The 27,855-nt window shown below is 55.5% G+C and overlaps 3 protein-coding genes across 3 annotated transcripts; all 3 read right to left on the reverse strand.

Annotated features, from left to right (window-relative positions):
* Positions 1-2,939: 2,939 nt before the first annotated feature.
* LOC122377101 (tryptophan synthase beta chain-like) lies at positions 2,940-4,174 on the reverse strand. The gene is given in 2 exon segments (XM_043357057.1): positions 2,940-3,838; positions 3,841-4,174. Coding segments are annotated over 2 exon segments (1,233 nt in total).
* Positions 4,175-5,804: 1,630 nt separating this feature from the next.
* On the reverse strand, positions 5,805-6,803 carry LOC122377099 (30S ribosomal protein S1-like). The gene has a single exon (XM_043357055.1). It carries the CDS (start codon positions 6,801-6,803, stop codon positions 5,805-5,807), a length of 999 nt encoding a protein of 332 aa, XP_043212990.1.
* Positions 6,804-10,545: 3,742 nt separating this feature from the next.
* LOC122377100 (3-phosphoshikimate 1-carboxyvinyltransferase-like) lies at positions 10,546-11,565 on the reverse strand. The gene has a single exon (XM_043357056.1). It carries the CDS (start codon positions 11,563-11,565, stop codon positions 10,546-10,548), a length of 1,020 nt encoding a protein of 339 aa, XP_043212991.1.
* Between the last annotated feature and the right edge of the window lie 16,290 nt (positions 11,566-27,855).

The raw sequence follows: 27,855 nt of genomic DNA on the forward strand, positions 1-27,855 counted from the left end.
CGCAAAAGGCAGCCAGATAAGATTCTCGCATAACCTACTAAAAAAATCAGGAATGGCAATTGATTATTTTACCGGGTATTTTCTGTCGCACCGGGCTTATGTATATGTGTCGATAATGTCCTGCAGCGTGGCGTAGCATTTGCGGTACTCAAACGACCCAAGCTGCCCGCCGATACGCACCGCGATATAAAACGACGTGGCCAGAAGCAGCGCAGAGAGGTGGTCGCGGGATTTCGGACCATTTGTTAAGGTAGATCGACTGATTAGAAAGACGATCTGAGATGACAAAGAGAAAGAACCATTCAGCGAGTTCAAAGCGCGTGTTGCGCTTGATGCGATCCGCGAAGAGATGACGCTTGCGGAGCTGTAAAGAAGTACGGCGTCCATTCGGGCCAGATCAGCACGTGGAAGCGTGCGGACCTGGACAAACTGACATCAGCCTTCAGCGGCGTGGGAGAGATCCTGAGCCGGAGTCAGCGCTGCTGAAGTAGAGAAGCTGCATTCGAAGATTGGGCAGTTGGTGGTGGAGCGGGATTTTTGGCCGATGCCTCGCGTCAAACTTCTGGGGACGCGAGGCAAAAAATGGTGAGCAAGGGTCATAAGCTAAGTGTCAGGCGTCAATGCGCGCTGCTGACGTTGGCGCGCTCTAACCTGTATTATCAACCGAAGGGCGAGAGTGCTGAGAACCTACAATTTATGGGGATCATTGATAGCAGTTTTTGGAAACGCCGTGGTATGGTTCCCGGCAAATGGCTCGGCACATGAAACGGAACAACCACCAATGCGGTCGTCATCGGTGCGGCGTTTGATGCGCCTTATGCGCTTGGTTCGATCTACCAGGAGCCCAACACGAGCAAGAAGCACCCACAACACAAGATCTGGCCCTATCTGCTGAGGAATACGGTGATTGATCGGCCGAACCAAGTCTGGTGCGGGACATAACCTATATCCCAATGCGGCGAGGCTTCCTGTATCTGGTGGCGATTATGGACTGGTTCAGCCGCAAGGTGCTGGCCTGGCGGCTCTCCAACAGCATGGACGCGGAGTTCTGCGTTGAGGCGCTGAAGGAGGCCCTAAGCAAAACGGCACACCGGAGATATTCAACACGGATCAGGGCAGCCAGTTCACCAGCGGCGATTGGATCGACGTACTGACCGATGCGAAGATCAAGATCAGCATGGATGGTAAAGGGCGCTGGATCGACAACCGTATGATCGAACGTCTTGGCGGTCTTGAAGTACGAATGCATCTATTTGTACGCCTTTGAGAAGGGATCACAGGCCAAGGCTGGCATCGCTAAATGGCTCGCCTACTACAACGTTGAAAGGCCTCACTCGACGACGGCATCTTGACCCCAACGAGGTCTATGACAGCAAACGGAACCAATGAGACTAGCAGCCTGATATGAAACCATGGTCTACCTTAACAGGCTGCAAAATGGTCGGAAAACTAGGACCCTCTGAACCTCGTCCATGCCGCCCAGAAAAGTCGCTGGAAAGAACCCACGCCCACCCCGCCCGTGCGATACCGCAGGGCCATGGTGCAATTGCCTAGAAAGACAGAATGACCCGGTGCATCTGCAACATAGCGTTTGACGGCAACGTCATAGTGCCCGCCCAGGCGCAGATCGATGAAACGATCCGGCACCCGGCCATCGGGCCCGGAAACCTCCACCAGATGCAGGCGTTCCGGTGCGAGTTCCAGCACATGCAACGGTCTGCGCGGGGTGTTCCGGCGTCAGAGCGATATCAAGGATATGCCCGGCCACCGCCTGATGCACATCCATCGTGTGATCAAAATCAAGCGTCAGCAGGTGGTCATCGCCCGCGCCGTCCAGCTGCACCGCAAGATCGGTCAGCAACGGATCCCAGATACTCAACGCAGCGCCCATGCGCAAGGCCGCCTGCCCCGCGCACGCCCTGGCAGATCCGGTGGCCATATGCCAGAGATGCACCATTTCGCGGGCGTAGGTTTCAAATTGCCGGCCAAAATCCGTGACGCTGACCCGCCGCCCGTCACGCGTGAACAGATCCGCACCAAGGCGGTCTTCCAGCGCCCGGATACGCGCGGTCACTGTTGTCTGTGCGACGGACAAGCTGCGGGCGGCGGCGTGAAAACTGCCTTCGCGCAGGATCACCAGAAATGTTTCGATCGCTTCAATCTGCATCTGATCACTATTTTCGCTTACACTGATAAAATCAATTCGTTTTATTTATCAGCCTAAGCGCGGCATTCTGAAGGCAACAGACAATGGAAGGACAGCCCCATGCCAGACACCCTTCACGCGCCAGATGACGCGGAACACCGCCACAAACCCACCTGGACCAGTTTTGAAAACGCCACCCGGGAAGATTTCCTGGCGGTGATGGATTATGAAGAAGCCTATAACGCCGCCCTGCCCGATCGGATCCTGGAGGCGATCAAATCGCTGGATGAGGCCTGGACGCCCTATCCTGTTAACCGCTACCAACATTCCCTGCAGGCGGCGACCCGCGCTTATGAAGATGGTGCGGATGAGGAAATCATCGTCGCAGCCCTGATCCATGACACCGGTGACATTCTGTCCCCTTACAACCACGGCGAACTGGCGGCGGCGATGATGAAGCCTTACGTCAGCGAACGTTGCTACTGGATCCTGAAACATCACTGCGTTTTCCAGGGCTATTATTACAACCACCACCTGGGTGGGGATCGCAATGCGCGCGACAAATACCGCGACAGCCCGTTTTGGGAAGACTGCCGCTATTTCTGCCATGAATATGATCAATGTGCCTTTGATCCGGACTTTCCGACCAAACCACTGGAATTCTTTGAACCCATGCTCCGCAAGCTACTGTCCAAAGGCGAAGGCCATATGGAACTGAACGAAACCGCTAAAGGTTAAAATACAAAAGGCCGGGGATCATCGCCCCGGCCTTTTTTTATTCTGTGATCAATGATCAGTCGCTTTCACTCATATCCACGCCAAGCGCCTTGGCCACGGTGAAGATGTCTTTATCGCCGCGACCACACATGTTCATCACGATGATATGGTCTTTTGGCAGGGTTGGCGCCATCTTCATCACATGGGCCAGCGCGTGGGAGGGTTCCAGCGCCGGGATAATGCCTTCCTGCGTACAGCAGAACTGGAAGGCTTCCAGAGCTTCGGTGTCGGTGATCGACACATATTGCGCGCGGCCAATGTCATGCAGCCAGGAATGTTCAGGGCCAATGCCCGGATAATCCAGACCCGCAGAGATCGAAAATCCTTCAAGGATCTGTCCGTCATCATCCTGCAAAAGATACGTGCGGTTTCCGTGCAGAACGCCCGGACGGCCACCGGTCAGCGACGCGCAATGTTCCATCTTTTCATTCACGCCTTTGCCGCCGGCTTCAACACCAACGATATTGACGGACTGATCATCAAGGAACGGGAAGAACAGACCCATGGCGTTGGATCCGCCACCAATCGCCGCGATGATGGTATCGGGCAGACGGCCTTCGCCTTCGTGTTCGGGCAGTTGTTCCCGGACTTCTTTACCAATGATCGCCTGGAAATCGCGTACCATCGCAGGGTATGGGTGTGGGCCAGCCACGGTACCAATACAGTAGAACGTGTCGCGCACATTGGTCACCCAGTCGCGCAGCGCATCGTTCATCGCGTCTTTCAGCGTGCCACGACCAGAAGTCACAGGCACAACTTTTGCACCCAGCAATTTCATGCGGAACACGTTTGGCGCCTGACGTTCAACGTCATGGGCCCCCATGTAAACGATGCATTCCAGACCAAAACGCGCACAAACGGTCGCAGTCGCAACACCGTGCTGACCCGCGCCGGTTTCCGCGATGATCCGGGTTTGCCCATACGACGTGCCAGCAGGATCTGACCCAATACGTTGTTGATCTTATGCGCGCCGGTATGGTTCAGCTCGTCACGTTTCAGGTAAATCTTAGCGCCACCCAGGGCTTCGGTCATGCGTTCGGCATAATACAGCGGGCTTGGGCGACCGACGTAATGTTTCCACAGGTCATCCATTTCCGCATGGAATTCCGGGTCAACTTTCGCACGTTCGTATTCTTCCTCAAGATCGAGGATCAGAGGCATCAGGGTTTCAGACACGAAACGCCCGCCAAAATCACCAAAACGTCCGTTTTCATCCGGTCCGTTCATAAAGCTGTTGAACAGATCATCCATAGTTTTTCCCCTCAGAAACGTGGCACGGGATTTGTCGCCGCCTGGACGAAATCCGCTATCTTCTTTGCATTCTTTACGCCTGGCGCGCTCTCAACACCAGAGGAAACGTCAACCTGTGTTGCGCCCGTCAGGTGGATGGCCTCTGCGACATTTTCCGGGTTCAGTCCGCCCGCCAGCATCCATGGTGTGGCCCAGCGACGCCCGGCCAGAAAACGCCAGTCAAAAGCCAGACCATTTCCCCCGGGCAGATCGGCGTGTTTTGGCGGTTTGGCGTCAATCAGCAGCTGGTCCGCAACCTGGGTGTAGGTGCTGATTTGCGCAAGATCCGCTTCATCCGCAATCCCGATGGCTTTCATCACCGGAAGTCCATAACGCGCACGTACTTCCTGCACACGTTCAACGCTTTCTTTGCCGTGCAGCTGTAACATATCCAGCGGCACTTGCGCGGTGATCGCATCCAGCGTGGCATCATCTGCATTTACCGTCAGCGCAACCTTCGCCACCCCTTCCGGGATCTCAAGCGCCAGACTGCGCGCCTGATCAATCTCAAGATGTCGGGGGGATTTCGCAAAAAATACGAGGCCCGCATAACGGGCCCCGGCGGCAGCAACTGCAGCCACATCATCAGTGGTCGTGAGACCGCAAATCTTAACACTGGTGGTCATATTCTGATGCCCTGCCTTTTTATGGCAGCTTATGCTTTGCTTTCCAGAAGCGCCAGCACATCATCGGCCTTGCCACCTTTTTCTGCCGGTGTCGTCGCCCGCAGAGTTTCCACTTCTTTCTTCAGCTTCTCAGCCTGACGCGCTGTACCGCGGAATTTCATTTCACGCAGCCATTCCCAGACAAAGCCGATCAGCAGACCTGCGATGATCCCGCCAACGACAACCACAAAAAGCGGCAGTTGCAGCGGCGCACCTGAAAGACCCAGAATAGCGGACAATTCCGGCGGCAGCAGATAAAGCGAAACAAATCCGCGATTGGCCAGTGCAACTGTGATCAGCACAAAAGCCAGAGCGGCAAGAAAGAGGTACTTAAGATAGCGCATTCGTTACTTTCCGTTAAGCCGGTCTCGCAGTAGTTTACCTGTCTTAAAGAACGGCACATTTTTTGCGGGCACTTCAACAGATTCACCGGTGCGTGGATTACGACCTGTACGTGCCTCACGTTGTTTAACAGAAAATGCCCCGAAACCACGTAGTTCTACGCGGTCGCCACGGACCATTGCTTCTGTTATTTCATCAAATACAGTGTTTACGATGCGTTCAACATCGCGTTGATAAAGGTGCGGATTTTCATCCGCGATAGATTGAATAAGTTCCGAACGGATCATTCCTGTTTTCCCCTGGCTGGATTAGGCACATTTTTACATGTGCTCATTTGGAATTCGTCATGTGGACGTTACTATATTCACCGCTGCAAACTAAAACCGCAACGGGAAAGGCCCTTTCAAGCCGGGCTTTCAGCGATTTGAGACAAAATTATGCCTATTTTCCGACCAGTATCGGCGAATTCCACCCTATTGTATACGAAATCAGACGGCTTTAAGGAAATTTGATTCGTTAAAAAAGGCGGCCCGGTATATCACCAGACCGCCTTTCAATGTTTTTTCAGTCTACGGACTGAATGATCAGTCGTCAGACTTCAGAGCTGCGCCAAGGATATCACCCAGGGACGCGCCAGAGTCAGAAGAACCATACTGTTCCACTGCTTCTTTCTCTTCAGCGATCTCACGTGCTTTGATGGACAGACCCAGACGACGGGTTTTCGCATCAACGTTGGTTACACGTACGTCAAGCTTGTCACCAACCTGAAAGCGCTCTGGGCGCTGCTCGGCACGGTCACGGGACAGGTCGGAACGACGGATGAAGGATTTCATGCCTTCATAGTCAACTTCCACGCCGCCATCTTCGATCGCAGTCACTTCAACAGTGATGATAGAACCGCGCTTCACGCCGTCAGCAACTTCAGCGAACGGATCGCCGCCCAGTGCTTTAACGGAGAGAGAGATGCGTTCTTTTTCAACGTCCACTTCGGTTACAACGGCCTGAACCATTTCACCTTTGCGGTAGTCGCCGATCACATCTTCGCCACGGCCTTCCCATGTCAGATCTGACAGGTGAACCATGCCGTCGATTTCGTTGTCGAGACCGATGAACAGACCGAATTCAGTGATGTTCTTAACTTCACCTTCAACTTCGGTGCCAACTGGGTTGTTCTCAGCGAACACTTCCCATGGGTTGCGCATGGTCTGTTTCAGACCAAGGGATACACGACGCTTGGAACCGTCGATTTCCAGAACCATGACTTCGACTTCTTGTGAAGTAGACACGATTTTGCCCGGGTGTACGTTCTTCTTTGTCCAGGACATTTCAGAAACGTGTACGAGGCCTTCAACGCCGGCTTCGAGTTCAACAAATGCACCGTAATCGGTGATGTTGGTGACGCGACCCTTGTGGACGGAATCCAGTGGGTATTTCGCAGCAACAGCATCCCATGGATCGTCCTGCAGCTGTTTCATGCCGAGGGAGATACGGTGGGTTTCTTTGTTGATCTTGATCACCTGAACCTTGATGGTCTCACCGATTGTGAGAATCTCGGATGGGTGGTTCACACGGCGCCATGCCATGTCAGTGACGTGCAGCAGGCCATCAACGCCGCCGAGGTCAACGAATGCACCGTATTCAGTGATGTTCTTAACAACACCGTCAACTGCCTGACCTTCGGAAAGGTTGCCAATAACTTCAGCACGCTGTTCTGCGCGGGACTCTTCGAGGATCGCACGACGGGATACAACGATGTTGCCACGACGACGGTCCATTTTCAGAATCTGGAACGGCTGCTTCAGACCCATCAGTGGGCCTGCGTCACGTACTGGGCGTACGTCAACCTGGGAACCTGGCAGGAACGCAACAGCGCCGCCGAGGTCAACAGTGAAGCCGCCTTTAACGCGACCGAAGATAGCACCGTCAACACGCTCTTCGTCAGCATATGCTTTCTCGAGGCGATCCCATGCTTCTTCACGGCGTGCCATCTCACGGGAGATAACAGCTTCACCGCGGGCGTTTTCAGCTGCGCGCAGGAACACTTCTACAGTGTCGCCAACAGCGATTTCAGCTTCTTCACCAGGGTTTGCGAATTCTTTCAGATCAACGCGGCCTTCCATTTTGTAGCCAACGTCGATGATAGCCTGGCCCGCCTGAATAGCGATAACCTTGCCTTTGACAACAGACCCTTCCTGAGGGGTGTCAATCTCGAAGCTTTCCTGCAGCAGGGCTTCGAATTCTTCCATAGATATATTTGAGCCATTTGGTCTCAGTTTCCTTTACAGTCGTTTTTCCGGCCGCGCGGTTGTCTCCGCCGGTCTTGGTTTCAGTTGGTCAGCGGGCAGCCTGAAACAAACAGACCAAACACAAACAAAGAGGGCCGGTATGTGCCGACCCTGCCCGTCATTTTTTGTTTTATGGCATATATGCCTTACTGACCCGGGCTATATAGCGTTAACTGCCAGGAAACACAAGCCTGCATCCTCTGCAAAACAAGGCCAATCTCTTGCTTTTCGGGGGCTGCAACAGGTCAATCACGGTAAAGCCCGAAAGGTCAGAAATGATTCGGATGATCAATATCGAACAGGCCCTGCCTCTGCGCCAGAGCGTCCTGTGGCCGGGGCATCCGCTTTCGCATGCGATGGTGCCCGGCGATGCGGCTGCTTTGCATTTTGGTCTGTATCATGACGAAACTCTGGTTTCAGTTGCGTCATTGTTTCCGGATGATCATTCCGGCATTCAGCTGCGCAAATTTGCCACCCTGCCCCACATGCAGGGCCGGGGCTTTGGTCGCCGGATGCTGGATCATCTTCTGGCACAGGCACGGGACCGCGGGGCGACACATCTTTGGTGTGATGCGCGTGTATCTGCCCGGGATTTTTATGCAAAATCTGGATTTCGGGAGGAAGGTGAGGTTTTTGAACGTAAAGGCCAGTCTTATATCGTCATGCAGCACGCGTTCGACCGGCCCTGACCCCGAGAGCGCGCAGCCCCTGGCAGATCTTAAGCCTCCCTTGCGATAAATCCCCCGTTGCGCAACACCGGGAAACCCCGGATCCAAGATCGGATGAGAGGCCCCGGCGAAAGCATAAGGGGCGGATCACAGCTTACCTGTCAGGGCGTAACGATCCCTGGCACTCAGATCATATCCGCAAAGGCGGCGCCGCCATCTTTACTGGTCCTGCAGACAGGCCTGCGATGGAATGCTTCATCTGAACAGCTCTCAGGAACCGCCGGGATTACCCGCGCGGGCAAAACCTGTGCGTTCAACAATCAGCCTGCGTTCCGGACGGCATCCACGGCAGCGACACACCGGGCGACAGCGTCGTCAATGGACAATTCAGATGTATCCAGAAGAATGGCATCCTCCGCGGCCTTCAAAGGGGCCGTTGCGCGTTCACTGTCACGTTTGTCCCTGGCCTGCAGATCTTCCAGGACACCTTCCGGTGTCACATCCTGACCCTTCGCCGACAATTCCAGATAGCGCCGTTCTGCCCGTACCTCATCGGAAGCCGTAACATACAACTTCACCTCGGCTTCCGGGCAAATCACCGTGCCGATATCACGCCCGTCCAGGACCGCGCCCCCGGCCCGGCGTGCAAATGCCCGCTGAAAATCAAGCAAAGCCTGGCGCACTTCCGGGATTGCAGCAACTTTAGATGCGGCCTGCGCCACAGCAGAATTGCGCAGCGCATCTGCATCAATATCTTCCGCACGCAAAGATTTCGCCGCCTCCAGCGGGTCAGCGCCCTGTAACAACTGGGCACCAACCGCACGATACAAAAGCCCGGTATCCAGGTGCGCAAAGGCAAAATGCGCCGCAAGCGCTTTGGAAATTGTCCCTTTGCCCGATGCTGCCGGGCCGTCAACTGCGATTGTAAGTGCCATATGTTCTGCCTCCGTCTGGTCGGGGTACCTTTACAGAGGCCAACTGTCAAACCCGGGCAGGTCGCATACGTCTGTGTTCCCGGAAATGGCACAGTGCCAGCCAGAACAGCAAAATCAGCGCCCCGGCAGAACACAGTGTTTTCAATACGGTCCACTGATTGGCCTGCATCACCATCACATGGGAAGGCGCGCCTTCTGTCACAAGCAACCGTGTGATCACCATATTTTCGAAATAGTCTGCCGTTGCACTGCCAATGGCCAGCCCCATTCCGATAAGTGCCCCGGCACCATCGGAAATCCGGTTAAAAATCAGACAAAGCGTCAGCGCAAGGGCCCCGGGAAACACCATATCCAGCAAATGTTGGGGGCCCAGATAGATCTGACGCGCGCCAGGTGTCAAAGCCGTCAGGAACGCGTGGGCTTCTTCATAGGTGTAACCTGTCAGCCTCTGATCGAACGGCACCAGCCCACCTGCCCCGTCCGCAATCGACGGCAGCGTCCAAAACACCATCGCAGCGTATAAAAACGCTGTGACGGAAAACAAAGCTGTAAAAAGCATCGTAAACCGCATCGTATCCTCCGGCCTTCAGGGTACTGAACAATCCTTCAGTCAAAGTTAACATATCTTGCCATCTCTGGTGCAGATATTGCCAACCCGGGGACCGCCCCCTCGAAATGCAGGAAACAGCCATTTAATCAGAGACAGACAACAAAAGGAAACACGATATGTCGATCTGGTTTTTCGCCGGCGTCGCGCTCACGCTTTGGGTGCTATACGATCTTCTGATGGGCTACACATACCTGTGGGAACCCGTCGTACGCGCCGAAAACCCCTGGGGGTACTGGGCCGTCATAACCCTGTGGTCAGGGGCTGCGATCAGCTGCTTTGTCGTCGCCTGAACACATCAGTCTTTGATCATCGTTGTCAGCTCCGGATCATATCCCGCTGACTGCGGTGCATCCGCGGGGATACCGTAGTAATCCCCTTTATCCTCGCAATAGATATGTCCGCGGATGTCCAGGCCGGTATCCCCATCAAGGGTGCCGGCAAAAACTGAAATATTCGCGCCAGCCCCATCCCAGAACAGATTGCTGCCACAGGTCGCACAAAATCCGCGCCGGGCCGTTTCTGAGGACTGATACCAGGTAACCTCCCCCTGCACTGCAATCTGATCACGTCGCACAGAGGTCGCCGCAACATGATGGCCCGATGTTTTCCGGCACTGCACACAGTGACAAGCTATCACAGGGCGCAATTCACCCGTCAGTTCAAAACGCACATCGCCACAAAGGCAGGATCCGGTTTTCATCATTTTTCCTCCTGATCACAGGATCAGGATCAAAGGAAACATCCCGCTGATGCCCTCTGAAAACGACACACCCGGGACATTTTCAGTCCCGGGTGTTTAAAAATTCCTGCGCATTTCGGTGCCTGTGTCAGGCGTTATCGCGCGTGATCTGTGCGCCCAGGGTCTTCATCAGATCCTCAAACACCGGGAAGGATGTGGCAATTGGCGTGCCGTCATCGACAGACACAGGGTTCTGCGCCGCCATACCAAGCACCATGAAAGACATCGCAATCCGGTGATCCAGGAAGCTTTCACAGGTTGCACCACCCGGCACACCACCCGGCCCCATGCCATGCACGATCATCGTGTCTTCATCCTCCTCAACCGTTACACCACAGGCCCGCAGACCACGGGCCATGGCGTCAATGCGGTCACATTCCTTCACGCGCAGTTCTTTCACGCCGCGCATCACGGTTTTGCCGGTGGACAGGGCCGCAACAACGGACAGAACCGGGTATTCGTCAATCATAGATGCAGCACGCGCAGGTGGCACTTCGATGCCATGGGTTTCAGCGTAACGCACGCGCAGGTCGGCGACCGGTTCACCGCCCTCAAGGCGTTCATTTTCAAACGTAATATCCGCGCCCATTTCCACAAGCGTCGTGTAGATTCCGTTGCGCGTCAGGTTCTGGGATACGCCTGGTACGAACACTTCGGACCCAGGCACAATTGTCGCCGCACAGGTCGGGAAAGCAGCAGAGCTTGGGTCGCGCGGCACAGAGATCACCTGCGGTTTCAGTTCAGGCTGACCTGTCAGGGTGATACGACGGCCGTCCTCTGTTTCTTCAACGGAAATCTCGGCACCAAAGCCTTCCAGCATACGTTCTGTATGGTCGCGGGTGGCTTCTTTTTCGATCACCACAGTCTGACCCGGCGCGTTCAGCCCCGCCAAAAGCACCGCAGATTTTACCTGAGCGGACGGCATCGGCACGGTGTATTCCACCGGCACAGGTTCGGTTGCGCCCACAATGGTCATCGGCAGACGACCACCGGAACGGCCCACAGATTGCGCGCCAAACAGCGCAATCGGATCGGTCACACGGCCCATCGGGCGTTTGTTCAGGCTGGCGTCACCCGTGAACGTCGCATTGATCCCCTGGGTCGCCATCACGCCCATGATCAGACGCACGCCAGTGCCGGAATTGCCGCAATCAATCACATTGTCAGGTTCGGAAAAACCACCAACCCCGACACCGTTCACCGACCATTCGCCCGGTCCGTGTTGTGTCACGGTCGCACCAAAGGCCCGCATGGCTTTTGCCGTATCCAGCACGTCTTCGCCTTCCAGCAGGCCGGTGACTTTGGTTTCACCCACCGCCAGTGCGCCAAAGATCAGCGCACGATGCGAAATGGATTTATCCCCTGGCACAGCAGCGTCGCCGTTCAGCGGGCCGCATTTACGAGAGGTCATCGGGATCGGGGTGCCATGGCCGGACATTTGCGCTTCCTTCATTCAGTCTTGCCACACTGATAGCGCAAGCAAAGGGGGGCGTAAATCATGCAAATGATCCACGCCCGCCCTTATCTTTTATGTTTGCCTCAGGTCACCTCGTTAAACCGTGGTCCTTTGAAGGTGCGATGGGCATTTCCGCGCTCCAGAGCATGGTGACGCAGGTTCGCATCCCGGGCCTGACCAGCCGTATCAAGTTCCGCCTGCGCGGCCCTTAACGCGGCCAGGCGTTCCACCGCCAGGGCCTTATTACGATGCTGCGAACGCCCGTCCCGCACGACCACCGACAGGCCGCTTTGCAGACAGGTCGCCCGCACAGCGCTGTCGGTGGTGTTCTGATGCTGACCACCTGGGCCACCGGCACGAAACGTGTCAAACCGCACATCCCCCGTTGACGCGATGGCTTTCACCGCCGCCAGACGCGAAACACCGGCAAACCAGTTCTGGCGCTTATAACCGGGGCGCAACGCACTTTTGCTGATCCAGCGGATGGTACCAACCCAATGCTGTGCAAAGCGATCTGCACAGGGCCCGTGCAATGTCACGACCGCAGATTTCACACCGTGTTTTGCAGGCACTTCACTGATGTCCAGATCCGCCCCCATGTCTTCCGCTTCTTCCCGCATCCGCACCAGGATATGTGCTGCCGCAAGACAGCACTCCCCCGGCCCGTTGCCGCTGGTCACAAGCAAAGTCACGTGATCAGTCGTCTTCTCAGTCATGGCGGCCCCCGTTTTTTGCGTGCTTAAACGTCATCAGTGGCGCAAGCCTCGCCACCACATGTGCCACATCAAAACGCGCCAGATCATTCGCCACATCCGCGGCGGATTTATAGGCCTGGGGCGCTTCTTCAATCAGCATGGCTTTATCTTCGCAAATCACCCGCCCATTGGCCGTTGGCCTGCGCAGGGCCTCAAGCGAAGACTTCGCCTTTGACACGCGCCCATGCATAGAGGCGCGATCATAGCGTCGCCCTGCCCCATGCGCACAGGAGTTCAGCGCAGTGTTGCCACCCGCACCGGGCTTCAGAAGAAAGCTTTCCGTCGCACGCGTACCGGCCAGCGGCACCAGATCCTGCAATTGCGCAGCCCCTTTCCGATGCAGCCATGCACCCTGTTCCTGTGTCACCAGGTTATGCGCGCAATCGCTGATCAGGGTCAGGTTACAACGCAGGGCACTTGCTGCCCGTTGCGCAATAACCATACGATTGAGCCACGCCCAGGTCACAGCCTGATCATGACGTTCAAGCCAGGCCTGTCCTTCGGCGGACGTCGGATCATAAGCAACCAGCCCGTCTGCCAGAACCTCCTGCAACAGCTGATGCCCCAGACCACGCGACCCTGTATGCACCAGCAGACACAGCTGATCTTTAGTCAGCCCGCTTTCCGCATCCGCCTGCACCACCCGCTGCACTTCGCAGAAATGGTTGCCGGTACCGATTGTACCCAGCGCCTCAAGAAAGAGATCGCCCGTCAGATCATAATGTTCGAAATCTTCTGTCAGATCCCAGTCATGCGGTTCAGCCAGACAACGCAACTTAGCTGCCATCTTATCCGGCTTCCAGCGGCGCAGCGGCAGATCCAGCGCATACAGCGCCATGCCACAGCCGATGTCAGATCCCACAAGCTGTGGGTGCAGTTTATCAGACAGAACCGCACAGCCTACCGGCCCGTATTTCCCCGGATGCAGGTCTGGAAACGCGGCCACAGCACGCACACCATCAAGGCATGCAACCTGTTGTAACTGATCTTCCGCACGCCCTTCGATCCAGGCGTTTTCATTATAATAAAGATGGATCGCAGCCCTGCCCTTTTTGGCAGGCAGCACACGACCCGAGGCAAAATTGCCCATGGTATATTCCAGTATTTTGATTTTGTCGGGCGCTGTCACCAGCGCACCTGTACAAAGTCGGGGGCTGATGTGGCCTTAAACTTTGCGAACCCCGGCAGGGATGAATGTAAATGTCGTCATGTTATTCTCCCTTTCTGGCTGAGGATACGGAATGCCCGATGGGCGGTGTGTCTGCCTTTTAGCGGCAGATATGAAAACAGCAAAGCCCCGTCGGAAATGACAGGGCCTGCATGTGGTTTAGCGGTAACAGTGATGTCAGCCCTTACGGCGGAACGTCATGTAATGTGGCGTCCGGCCTTCGCGCAAAGCCTTTTGTTCATAGCGCGTGGAAATCCAGTCATCCCAGGAATTGCGCCAGTCGTCCGCGCTTTCCGCCAGCCATTCAAACCCGGCCTTTGGCACTTCTTCCATGGTCTGGCGCACGTAATCTTCAATATCCGTCGCAACCCGGAAAATCGCGCCTGGTTTCAGAACTTTCGCCAGTGGTTCCAGGTGTTCCTGGGTCACAAAGCGGCGGCGGTGATGGCGTTTCTTGGGCCAGGGATCGGGGGTAAAGCAGGAAGGCTTTGTCAATGGATTGTTCCGGCAGCACATCAAACATGTCACGCGCATCCCCGGGGTGGATCGCAACGTTGCTGACGCCAGCCTCACGGATTTTACCAAGCAGCATGGCAACGCCGTGATATAGGGTTCACAGCCGATGATCCCGACATCCGGGTAGGTCTTTGCCTGATGCACCATATGTTCGCCACCGCCAAAGCCAACTTCCAGCCAGACAGGTTTATCGCCAAACAGCGCCTTCAGGTCGATATTCTCACGGGTGGGATTGTCTTCCCAGGTCACTTTACCAGGCGACAATTTCGCGAGATCTTCATCCAGATAAGTCTGCTGAGAGTCCCGCAGGCCTTTGCCCTTGAAACGGCCATAGAAGTTACGCCAGGGCGCGCCGGAGGGGAGATTACCTTCAGGTTTTTTATCGTCAGACATGGTCGCTCCGCAGGCAAGAGAAAGGCAGGAAAATTGCCCGCCTTCCCTAAACTTTAAGCCCGCAAAGTGCAATCCACCCTTTGAAAGGGTTAGATGTCACCAGCCTGAGCAATCTTCAGAGCTTTATTCAGGGGCTTAGCTTCTTTCGCTGGAAAGGCACAAAGGGTGATTTTCCATCCTGCGCCCATGGCCTTCAGAAAGTGATGGGCTTCCCGGATGGCAATCGCCGCGGCCTCATCTTTGGGAAATCCGTAAACGCCCGTAGAAATTGCGGGAAATACGATGCGTTTCAGACCGTGTTCAGCTGCAAGTTTCAGACTGTTACGATAGGCATTGGCCAACAGTTCCGGTTCATCATTGCCGCCGCCACGCCAGATCGGGCCGACAGTGTGAATGATATTGAGAAAGGGCAGATCATGCGAACCGGTAATAACGGCGTCTCCGGTTTCACATCCACCAAAGGCCCGGCATTCTTCTTTTAGCCCGGGGCCGGCGGCGCGATGGATTACGCCATCAACGCCGCCGCCCCCAAGCAAAGACTTATTGGCCGCGTTCACAATAACATCTGCATCACATTCAATGATGCTTCCGATATGAACAACCGGCCACATGCTTAAACCGCTTTCTTAAGCGCCTCAGCCAGATCGGTGCGTTCCCAGGAGAAACCACCATCATCTGTCGGCGTCCGGCCAAAGTGACCATAAGCAGCAGTGCGCTGATAAACCGGCTTGTTCAGGCCCAGGTGGGTCCGGATGCCCTGCGGGGTCAGATCCATACAGGCAGCAACCGCTTTTTCGATCTCGCTCTCATGTACTTTGCCAGTTCCATGCGTGTCAGCGTAGATCGACAAAGGTTTCGCAACACCGATCGCGTAAGACAACTGCAACGTACAGCGATCCGCCATGCCGGCAGCAACAATGTTTTTCGCCAGATAACGCGCCGCATAGGCTGCGGAACGGTCAACCTTTGTTGGATCTTTACCAGAGAACGCACCGCCACCATGTGGGGCTGCACCGCCGTAAGTATCCACGATGATCTTACGACCCGTCAGGCCAGCATCCCCATCCGGGCCGCCAATGACGAATTTCCCGGTTGGGTTCACGTGCCATTCCGTCGCCGCAGAAACCCAGCCTTCCGGCAGCGTTTCGCGGATGTAAGGTTCTACAATCGCACGCACATCAGCAGATGACAGTGCTTCGTCCAGGTGCTGTGTGGACAGAACGATGGAAGACACGCCAACCGGCTTGCCGCCTTCATAAACCACAGACAGCTGGCTTTTCGCATCCGGGCCAAGTGCTGGTTCCGTGCCGTTTTTGCGCACTTCCGCAAGACGACGCAGGATCGCGTGGGAATACTGGATCGGGGCTGGCATCAGGGCTTCGGTTTCATTTACCGCATAGCCAAACATGATACCCTGATCACCCGCGCCTTCGTCTTTGTCAGCGCTTGCGTCCACACCCTGGGCGATATGGGCGGATTGTTCATGCAGCAGGTTGGTGATTTCCACAGTTTCGTGGTGGAATTTATCCTGCTCATAGCCGATGCCTTTGATGCAATCGCGCACGATGGCATCGGTCTTTTCAAGATATTCTTTAAGTTTCGCCTGATCAGACAGGCCAACTTCACCACCAATCACAACACGGTTTGTTGTGGCGAAGGTTTCACAGGCAACCCGTGCTTCGGGTTCTTCAGAAAGAAAGGCGTCAAGGATGGCATCGGAAATCTGGTCACAGACTTTATCAGGATGCCCTTCGGAAACGGATTCCGAAGTGAACGTATAGTTTTCACGAGTCATTTGAGAGTGCTCCGGTACAAAATGAAACCGCCACGCCAGGAAGCCGTTGTGGCAGCAGATGCATCGCCCCTACGCCTGTAATCGTGGAGGGTCAACCGTGCTTAGCGCGAAGTTGTCTCAAAAAGATTAATACGCAACCGAAAAACAACAAAAACAGGAATGCGGGCCAGTCGCCGGTTGAACGGTATAAGGTTTCGCGGCGGGCCTCTGGCAGATACGCATCCAGAAAACCTTCGGTCGCAAAAGGCAGCTGCGCGGTGATCGTTCCATAAGGATCAATCATCGCAGTCACACCTGTATTGGCCACCCGCACCAGCGGTTTCCCCTGCTCGACCGCCCGAAATTGCGCCTGAACCAGATGTTGCCAGGGGCCGGAAATCTGGCCGAACCAGGCATCATTGGTGATCTGCAAAATCCAGTCTGCACCATCAGGGGCGGCATTCACATCCTGGGGAAACACGGCCTCATAACAGATCAGAGGCAGCGCCTGCCCAAGCGGGCCCAGATCAAACAGTTTTGCCTCAGTACCAGCGGTGAAGCCATATCCCTGATTGGCCGCAAGGCCGTAAATCCCGAACTGCGCCATAACATCGCCAAAGGGCACATATTCCCCGAAAGGCACCAGATGACGCTTGTCATAGCTTTGATCCAGGCCGCCTTCCGCATTCATGTGAACGATGGAATTATAAAAACCTTCGTCGCGCGCATGTCCGATCCCAAAGAGCACCGGCACACCATTCGCCGCATCCCGCAACAGCTGCATGCCATATTCTTCCTCAGAAAGGCGCACAGGTACAGATGTTTCCGGCCAGATGATCAGATCCGGGCGGCCCAGTTCACCGGGTTCCGCGGTGAAAGCGAGGTTGCGGTCATAGAATACAGAAACCCATTCCGGATCCCATTTCAGGTGCTGTGGCGCATTGGGTTGCAGCAGACGGATCAGAGGGCGCTCATCCGACACAGGAACAGCATCCCAGGTGAGATAGCCCGAAACAACGGGTGCCACGCCCCAGACTGCAATCCCCAGGACAAACGCAGCATTCCGGCTGATCCCGCTTGCGCCCCAGACACCCGCTGTCATCAGCAACGTCAGCACATTCAAGCCATGCGGCCCGATCAGGGACACCAGCTGCATCGGGGCCAGATCAACCCAGATATAGGCGGGCATGGCCCAGGGGAAGCCTGTGAAAACATAAGCGCGCAACAGTTCCGCCAGCGGTAGCGTCACACAAAGTGCCAGTGCAGCCCGTTTCTGACCTGCCAGTTTGCGCGCGCCCCAAAAGGAGACAGCCCAGAATATCGCCAGACCACCTGCCATCAGGAAGATCGCAAAAGGCGCCATCCAGCCATGGCGGGCGATGTCGACAAAGAAAGGCTCAACAATCCAGCTAAGGGAAACGGCAAAATAGCCACCACCAGCCCCCCAGCCACGCCAAAGCGCCGCCCGTGGGTATCCGCCGCTTCCAGCAGCATCGCAAGCACAACAAAGCCAACCAGCGTCAGCGGCCAGAGCCCCCAGGGCACATGGCCCAGCGCCATAAGTGCACCGGTCAGGAAGGCGGCGAAGATTGCCCGGCGACCGGTCAATCTGCTAAACAGCGCCATCAGCTTCTGCATTATGCCCCCGCCATCCCCAGGTTATTCCGCTGCCATGTTCGGCAGGTGCACGCGCATGCGTTTGATTTTGCGCGGATCTGCATCAATCACTTCGAAATCGGGGGCCAGCAGGATGGCGGATCATTTCGCCACGTCCGGGCACATGGCCAAGCAGAACAAAGACCAGCCCACCCAACGTGTCAATTTCATCGTCATCCAGGCCTTCGCGCAGGTTCAGGCCGATCTCTGCTTCGAATTCTTCCATCGGTGTGCGGGCTTCGGCAACATAACAGCCGGGGCGTTCCTCAAACCAGAGCGCACCTTCAACCGCGTCATGTTCATCTTCGATCTCACCAATGACCTGTTCAATCAGATCCTCGATGGTCACCAGACCGTCCACGCCGCCATATTCATCAATCATCAGCGCCATGTGTTTGCGCTCTGTCTGCATTTTCTGCAGCAGAATGCCGATGGGCATGGAAGGTGGTGCAAAGATCAGCGGGCGCATCAGATTGCGCACGGAAAAATCACCATTGCCGTTTTGCCCGTTGAACCCGTATTTCAGCGAGAAATCTTTCAGGTGGATCATGCCAATCGGCGTATCCAGCGTGCCTTCGAACACAGGCAAACGCGACAGACCGCTTTCCCGGAACACTTCGACCAGTTCATCACGGCCAATATCATCCGGCACCGCCACAACTTCCACACGCGGAATAGCGACTTCTTCCAGACGCATCCGGTGCAGGTTCAGCATACCATGCAGCGCAGTTTGTCCCGGGGCCGGAGTATCTTTCTCGGCCTCGCTGTCCTGTGCATTTTCAGTCTGGGAAAATCCCGCTAAAAGCCTGCGGAAAAAAACCGCTGTCCTTCGCGTTACCGTTCTTCGGGTCTGACGACCCCGGTTCTATCTCTTCCTGCGCGCTTTGCGCCGCAGTAGAAGATCCGTCAATATTGTCGCCCATTGGTCCTTTCCGGGTCACTTAAACGGCGCAAAACACGCACCTGTCCTTAATATGGGTCAGCAATGCCAAGATTGCCAAGTATTTCTGTCTCAAGCCCTTCCATAAGGGCCGCATCTTTATCGTGAATGTGGTCATAACCCAACAGATGTAAAATTCCATGAACGGCAAGATGTGTCACGTGATCCGTAAATCTCTTGCCTGCCTCAGCGGCTTCGCGCGCACAGGTGTCATAAGAAATCGCGATATCACCCAGTTCAGGATCAGGGCCAACAGGTGGCAGGGGCTGCCCGCCCGCATCATCAGCCGCGCGTTCTTCTGAGGGCCAGGACAGTACATTTGTCGCCTTATCCTTGTCGCGGAAATCCCCGTTCAGCACCGCAATGCGCGCGTCATCACAGCCCATGACAACCACTTCCCAGTCGCCTGCCAGACCAAGATGCGCAAACACTGCCTGCGCGGCTGTTTCTGACAAAGCCTCAAGCCCCGCGTCTTCCCAGCGCGGGTCTTCACAAATCACATCGGTGATCATTTCTCAGCCTTTTTCGCTTCGCGCTTTATGAAAGCCTTCTGATCGGCTTCGTCATAGGCCTCAATGATTTTGGCAACCAACGGATGGCGCACAACATCTTTCGCGGTGAAATAGTTGAACGAAATGCTGTCGATATGTTTCAGCAGGCGTTCCGCATCATGCAGGCCCGATGTCACGCCACGCGGCAAATCCACCTGTGACCGGTCCCCCGTGATCACCATGCGCGACCCTTCCCCAAGACGGGTCAGGAACATTTTCATCTGCATGGTGGTCGCGTTTTGCGCCTCATCCAGCACAACAAACGCATTTGCCAGCGTCCGGCCCCGCATGAAGGCCAGCGGCGCGATTTCAATGCGTTTTTCTTCGATCAGCTTTGTGACCTGTTTCCCCGGAAGGAAATCGCCCAGCGCATCATAAAGCGGCTGCATGAAAGGATCGACTTTGTCTTTCATGTCACCGGGCAGATAGCCCAGCTTTTCACCGGCTTCCACCGCCGGGCGTGACAGGATGATCTTATCCACCAGCCCATCAACAAACATCGACACGCCAGCCGCCACAGCCAGATAGGTTTTACCGGTGCCCGCAGGACCAATGCCAAAGGCCAGTTCATTTTCAAACAGCGCCCGCACGTAAGCTTTCTGCGCCTCGGTGCGGGGTTCAACAGTTTTCTTGCGGGTGCGGATTTCGACCCGCCCGCCCGCGAACATTTCCATCTGCTGGTCGGGCGCATTTTCATGCCCGCCATTGTCGCCACCCATACGGATTTCAGCGGCAATATCGCCCGTTTCCACCGAACGGCCAGCTTCAAGACGCCCATAAAGCGCGTTCAGCACATCCACAGCTTTGCCGCGCTCATAATCCTTACCGTGCAACACCAGCTGATTGCCACGGCGGATGATCTGCACGCCGAGGCTGCTTTCAATTTGCGTCAGGTTTTTGTCAAATTCACCGCAAAGCTCTATCAGCAGGCGGTTGTCAGGATATTCCAGCGGGGTTTCCGCAGGGGTTACCGCGGCTTCAGCTTCAATCTGCAGGTCTTCAGTACCCAAGTTGGCTCCAGTCTGTGATCTGCCGGGCGAATCCGGCGCTTATTCCTATCGTTGCAATTTGAAAGCCCCCGCGCAAGGCAGGGGCGACAAACTTCACGAATTTGCAACAAAGGCGCTTAGGGCAGGATTTCCCCGGTGAGGGAATTACTTTCCGTCGCAATGATCTTCACGTCGCGAATATCACCCACCTGAACACCTTCCGCAGCCGCGTGAACCGCATGCAGATAGCCGGATTTACCGATCATCTGACCTTCAATGCGGCCTGGCTTTTCGAACATCACGCTGACGGTGCGGCCAATCATATCGGTCTGGGTCTGGCGTTGCTGTTCCCACAGAAGTTCCTGCAACCGGTGCAGGCGTTCTTTTGCAACCTGTGGATCGACCAGCGCACGTTCCGCAGCAGGCGTACCAGGACGCGAAGAATAGCAGAAGGAATAAGCCTGGCCGTAATGCACTTCGCGCACAAGCGCCATTGTGTCTTCAAAATCCTGATCCGTTTCTTCAGGGAAGCCAACAATAAAATCGCCAGACAGCAGGATGTCAGGGCGCGCTTCGCGGAACCGTTCAATCACCCGCAGATAGCTTTCGGCGGTGTGGTTGCGGTTCATGCGTTTCAGGATCTTATCGCTGCCGGATTGCACAGGCAGATGCAGATAAGGCATCAGTTTCGCACAGGTGCCGTGCGCTTCAATCAGGGCGTCTTCCATATCGTTCGGGTGGGACGTGGTGTAACGAATGCGTTCCAGGCCATCGACCTTGTCGAGTTCTGCAATCAGTCCAGCCAGCCCCATGGTGCCCTTTGGCCCCTGCCCGTGATAGGCATTCACATTCTGACCGAGCAGCGTGATTTCGCGCACGCCACGTTCGACCAGTTCATTGGCTTCGCGAATAATGCGCTCCACCGGGCGGGACACTTCGGCACCGCGCGTATAGGGCACAACACAGAAGGCGCAGAATTTGTCGCAGCCTTCCTGCACCGTCAGAAACGCAGCGGGCGCGCGTTTTGCTTTGGGGCGCAGTTTCAGGTGTTCAAACTTATCTTCTTCTGGAAAATCCGTGTCCAAAGCGCGTTTGCCCTGCTTCACGGTTTCCATCATTTTCGGCAGGCGGTGATAGGTCTGGGGGCCAACCACCAGATCCACCATCGGCTGGCGACGGATGATTTCTTCGCCTTCCGCCTGGGCCACACAACCAGCCACGCCGATTTTCAGATCCGGGTTTTCTGCTTTCAGGCCCTTAAAGCGCCCCAGTTCAGAATAAATCTTCTCAGCGGCTTTTTCGCGGATGTGACAGGTGTTCAGCAGAATCATATCTGCGTCTTCAACCTTCTCTGTTGGCTCATATCCTTCGTGCCCAAGGCTTTCTGCCATGCGCTCGCTGTCATAGACATTCATCTGACAGCCCCAGGTTTTAATGAAGAGTTTTTTCTTTTCTGACATCAGAAAGGCCCCGCGTTTGATCGCTGCTGTTTACATGTGCAGAGAGAGGCTTGCAATATCCCCGGAATTATCCGATTTTCCGCCTGAGTGAGGGCATATGATTTACGATAGTTTACAGACATTTCTTGAAAACGGGCAAAAGGCAATTGCCAAAGGTCCGGTTGCAATCATCCTGGTCGAAGATCTGGTTGAGGTCGAAAGCACCATCCGGCATCACCAGAAGCTGGATTTCGCATCCATCCTTGTTTTGCGCCCCGCCGGGCTGGAACTGCCCGAAGACCTGTCTGACACCCTGCATATCATCACCTGGGATCCTTTTGAGGATGACGCGACAGAAACCGCTGTGAACGCGATTTCCCAGGCGACTGCACCGGGCACCTGGATCTATTACTGCTACAACGCCGAATATCTTATGTACCCGTTCATGGAGACACGCAGCGTTGCAGAACTGCTGGCCTTCCACACAGAAGAACGCCGCCACGCAATGCTGACCTATGTGGTTGATCTTTATGCAAAAGATCTGAACCAACATCCATCTGGTGTTTCCCTGGAGGATGCCTGGTTTGACAGAACCGGTTACTACGCGCTGGCCCGTGAAGATGCGGCAAACGGCTATGCCCGTAAGGAACGTCAGCTGGATTTCTACGGTGGGCTGCGCTGGCGTTTTGAAGAACATGTGCCTTATCTCAAGCGCACAATTGACCGGATTTCCCTGTTCACCTCGGCACCTTATCTGGAAATGAAATCCGGGCATGTGTTTAATGATGAGGAATACAACACCTATTCCTGCGAATGGCATCACAACCTGACGGCCTCCATCGCGTCTTTCCGGGCCGCCAAAGCCCTGCGATCCAACCCCGGCAGCCGGGATGTGATCGGGAATTTCAGCTGGCACAATTCCGTGAAATTTGACTGGAACAGTCAGCAATTGCTGGATCTGGGTCTGATGGAACCGGGGCAGTGGTTCTGAACGTCGCGCATAGTGCCCTTCGTTCAGAAACCTCATTTATGACAGCTTGCGAAAAAGCTTAACCCATTGCCTGCGCCTGCAGAAATGGCTCTGGTGTGTCGACCTCCTGCAGTTTTGTGCCATTGATCCACCAGAACCGATTCCCGGTATTGCGCAGAAAACTGCGGTCGTGACTGACAAGAAGACAGGCGGCATCATGTGAGATCAACTCACTTTCCAGCGCCTCCTGTCCTTCAATATCCAGATGATTGGTTGGTTCATCCAACAGATAGAAGTTCGGATTTCTCAGGCGCAGCATCAGCATGGCCAGCCGGGCTTTTTGCCCCCCGGACAGGGCAGAAACAGCGGTATCCTGCATCCGCACAGACACGCCGGCCCCGGCAAGAACCCCACGTGCGCGCTGATCCCCAAGATCAAAGGCATGGGTCACAAGCGACATAGGCGTTTCGTCTGCTTTCAGCTGACCTCAGATGCTGATCTGAACAGGCGGGCACGATGGATGGTGCAAATTTCACGGGTGTATCCACACCTTCCAGCGCATCTTGAATCAAAGTAAGCAAGCGGGTCTTCCCCGTGCCATTCGCCCCCAAAAGCACCACCCTGTCCCCCGGACAGATCCACTTCTTTCCGGTGGTATACAGAGGGCGGCCATCCGGTGTTTCAACCTGAATATCATCAAGCGTGATCAGGGCTTTCGCATGGGTGCCACTGTTGCCAAGACGAATATCACCCGCCCCCCGGTCTTTATGGGCCGGGCGCGCGGCGGCCTCGATTTTATCGGCGCGATCGGCAAGCTGACGGGTTTTGGTCAACAACAGATCCGAACCGGAATTGATCCCGATATTCTTCAGCTTCGCCGCCTGTTTGCGCAATTGCTTTGCCTTATTCAGGTCATTGGCAAAGCGGCGTTCTTCAGCCGCATCGGCTTCCTCCAGCGCAAGGCGTGCGCCCGTGAAAGGCAGCGGAAAGATGCGCGACTGATCTGCCCTCAGAAACAGGGTACGGTTTGTAACCTCATCCAGAAAGGCCCGGTCATGCGAGGTGATCACGACAGGCAATTCCCGTGGCAATCCCTGCAACCAATCCCGCAACAGGCCCAGACGATACAGATCAAGGTGGTTGGTCGGTTCATCCAGCAGCAACACATCGGGTTCGGTGATCCAGGCACGGGCCAGCATCCCCATCCGCTGCCACCCGCCGCTCAGATCGCTAAGCGGCTTATGCTGGAATTCATAAGGCACCTGCAAATCATTCAGAACCACATCCACGCGCCAGCTTTCATAATCGGCCTGATCCTGCGGCAATCCCGACAACACCCAGTCATACATCGTGCTGTTCAGGGCCGTGTCGGGCAGGTTTTGCAGCACACAGGCAATCTGCGTGCCCCGGGCCCGAATGACTTGCCCGGATGTTGGCGCAAGATCATCGGTAAGACAGCGCAGCAGCGTGGATTTCCCACGCCCATTGGCCGCGACAAGGCCAATCCGGTCGCCTTTGGAAATTGTCAGATTCAGATCAGAAAAAAGCGGCTCACCCAGGGTGATGCCCAAAGCATTGATAGTCATGATAGTCATAGGAAACTCAGGTCAATAAGAGACGGCCGCAAAGCGGCTATGAGCAGACCAGTGAGACACATGTTTCATGACCTGCCCTGCAAACGCATTTACAGGGCAGGACGGGGACCATGCCAAAGTACGTAATTCCACCGCATTTCAGCCATCGTCCTCCCGTTGTGAATTGTTGAGCTGTTACAGGCAGTCTAGGCAGCCGGATTTCCCAATGCAAGCCCTTCCCCGCAAAGCGCTTGCCCTCAAGTCCCCTTGAGGTTTTATCAACACTCCCGACATACGAATCACGGGAGTATCGATCATGAGCATGACAACCGATCCACACAGCGAACACGTCGCCTGGGGCGAAATCCTGACGCGCGAGGCAGCGGTGCCCCTTGCGCTGGTGTCGCTTGGCATCTGGTTACATGCGGCAGACAGCCTGCTGCTGGCAACAATGATCCCACAGATCCTGGCAGATATCGGCGGCGATCGCTTTGTCGCCTGGACCATCGCGACCTATGAAATCGGATCTATCGTCGCCGGGGCCTGTGCAGCGATTGCCACCATGCGGGCGGGCATCCGCAACGTGATGACCTGCTGCGCGCTGGTCTTTGCCCTTGGCTGTGCCGCATCAATGGTGGCGACAAATATGCCTGTGCTTCTGGCCGGGCGTGTGTTGCAGGGGCTGGGCGGCGGCGGGCTGACGGCGATGACATTCATTTCCATCGCCATCCTGTTTTCCGCCCGCCATCAGGCCCGGGTCATGGCGGTGATATCTGCGCTCTGGGGGGCTTCTGCCTTCATGGGCCCGCTGATCGGCGCGTTCTTTGTGGAATATTTCACCTGGCGCTGGGGCTTTGGCTTTTTCCTGGTGCAGGCGCTGATCCTCGCGCTGTGGATCTGGTTCACCCCGGGCATCAGCCAGGGGCGCGATACGGACAACGCGCCTTCCCTGCCCCTGAAACGCCTGATCCTTCTGGTCGCGGGCACCACGATGATCGCCAGCGCCGGGATCGAGGTCACCTTCCCACAAACGCCCCTTCTGATCCTTGGCGCATTTGCCCTGCTGCTGCTGTTCCTGCGGCAGGATGCCCAATCCGGCGACAACCGCATGCTGCCACCCAATGCCTTTCACCTGCGGGACCGGGCCGGTGCCGCGCTTATGATGTGGTTTGCCATGGCCGCTGGCGTCATGGGGTTGATGAGCTATGGTCCGGTGCTGCTGGCCAGCCTGCACGGTGTCGAACCCATTGTGGTTGGCTATATCCTGGCCGGTGCATCCTTTGGCTGGACGGTTGCTGCGATTGTTGTGTCCGGATCCCCCGAACGGCTGGACCGTTTCTGGATCACGCTGGGCCTGGCGCTGGTCGCCTGTTCTGTTACCGGCATGTACTTTGCCGCGCCCACAGGCCCGGTCTGGCTGATCGCCGCGCTGACCTGGCTGGAAGGCATTGGCTTTGGCAGCGCCTATACATTTATCCAGCGCCGCCTGATTTCGATCACGCCTGAAAACGAGCAGGCCCGCGTCACCGGTGCCATGCCAACGGTCGCCCGTTTCGGCTATGCCGTGGGTGCCGCGATCTGCGGAATCATGGCGAATGCTGCCGGGTTCTCGTTGGAGGCTTCCCCCGAAACACTACAAACCGTCGCCCGCTATGTCTTCGCAGGCAGCCTGCCGTTTATTGTGCTGGGACTTTGGGCGATGAGGGGATTTGTGCGGACAGGTAAATCGGTTTAGCCCCCAATTGTTTGTTAGTGCGTGGGCTGACTGAACAGGCGATCACCCATGCCTTCCAAAGTTTCGGACAAGATGCCACTGGTTTCTCAGCCGAAGGCCAAATAGCCACCAGGCTTGGACACCAATGGAGAGGGGGTATCGGGTGTCACTTGCTCATAAAAAGTGGAACGAAAGTTTTGACTGGTTCATGGGATTTGCCCTAAAAGAATCTCAAATATCATTGCAGGCATTAAAATCGCGGAAATAGCACAATGAATTTTAGTCTTACCAAAGATGACAGCGATGACATTGGCTTTGCGTTGAGTTGCCTGGAGTCGGGCGCTATCCATTTTAGAGAATTCCATGAATGGCTATACTATGTAATTGAACATTGTGAAGATCCTCCAGCTTATATTTTTGACATGTTAGGCGTCAAAGTTCGGGTGGATTTCAAACCAGGCCAAATTATGGGATGGACTGCTGGTGGCAATCTTACCGACAGTGAAATGGATGCCTTGGATGGTATTTCTTTCCTACGAAAGATATGTAGTTACGAAGATACCATATCACGTCAAGATGCGATACAAATCCTCCAAGAGCGTCCTAAATTTGCGCGTCGAGTGAAGAACTTTTTCCCATTCATAGACCTAAATACAGTTGTTGGCCCAGACCCGGATAAAGGTTGGTAAATAAAGGTAATCACTTCGCCCGCAGGCGGATCACCACGTCAACCTTGGCAATTTCCATCCCAGCAGGTGCATCCGGCACACGGGCAAGTTCAAGTTCTTCCGCCGGGGCGTCTGTCAGCGTACCGCTGTCTTCCCAATAGAAATGCGGATGATCTGTCAGGTTGGTGTCAAAATAGGATTTGGACCCGTCCACAGTGATTTCACGCAACACGCCTGCATCACAAAACGCCTTCAGTGTGTTGTAAACCGTCGCCAGAGACACGGGATCAGCGGACATGCGGGACGCGTCATAAAGGGTTTCCGCAGTCACGTGACGATCCTGGCCGTCCCCCACCAAGAGAGTCGCCAGATTCACCCGCTGACGGGTCGGGCGCAGACCGGCCTGGGAAAGCCAGGCGGTGCTGAGATCAATGGCGCTTTGTCTTGCTTCAGGCGGGATTTGCGCAGTCATAACCGGTATCTTCTTTGCGAGTTATTCTCATATAGCGTGAAATCTGCGGGGAATTCAAACATATTCGCGACATATGTGCCGTAACGGCACTGCATGCGCACCACAGTGCTTGCCCTGTCAGGCCCCGCTCTGTTAAATGAGCCAACCAACAGTGAAGATAAAGGACCGCCATCAATGGCCCAATACCCAAGCAGCTTTGATAAAGAAGACCTTCTGAAATGTTCCCGCGGCGAGCTTTTCGGCCCCGGCAACGCACAGCTGCCTGCGCCGCCCATGCTGATGATGGACCGTATCACTGAGATTTCCGGCGATGGCGGTGCCCATGGCAAAGGTCATGTTCTGGCAGAATTCGACATCACCCCG

Source organism: Amphibalanus amphitrite, unplaced genomic scaffold (assembly GCF_019059575.1).
Source record: "Amphibalanus amphitrite isolate SeventyFive unplaced genomic scaffold, NRLGWU_Aamphi_draft 002515F_arrow, whole genome shotgun sequence".
Lineage (NCBI taxonomy): Eukaryota > Metazoa > Arthropoda > Thecostraca > Balanomorpha > Balanidae > Amphibalanus > Amphibalanus amphitrite.

Coding starts and splice junctions, on each gene's coding strand:
- LOC122377099 (XM_043357055.1), bottom strand. CDS start 6,803: ATGGCATGGCGCCGTGTGAACCACCCATCCGAGATTCTCACAATCGGT.
- LOC122377100 (XM_043357056.1), bottom strand. CDS start 11,565: ATGGCGACCCAGGGGATCAATGCGACGTTCACGGGTGACGCCAGCCTG.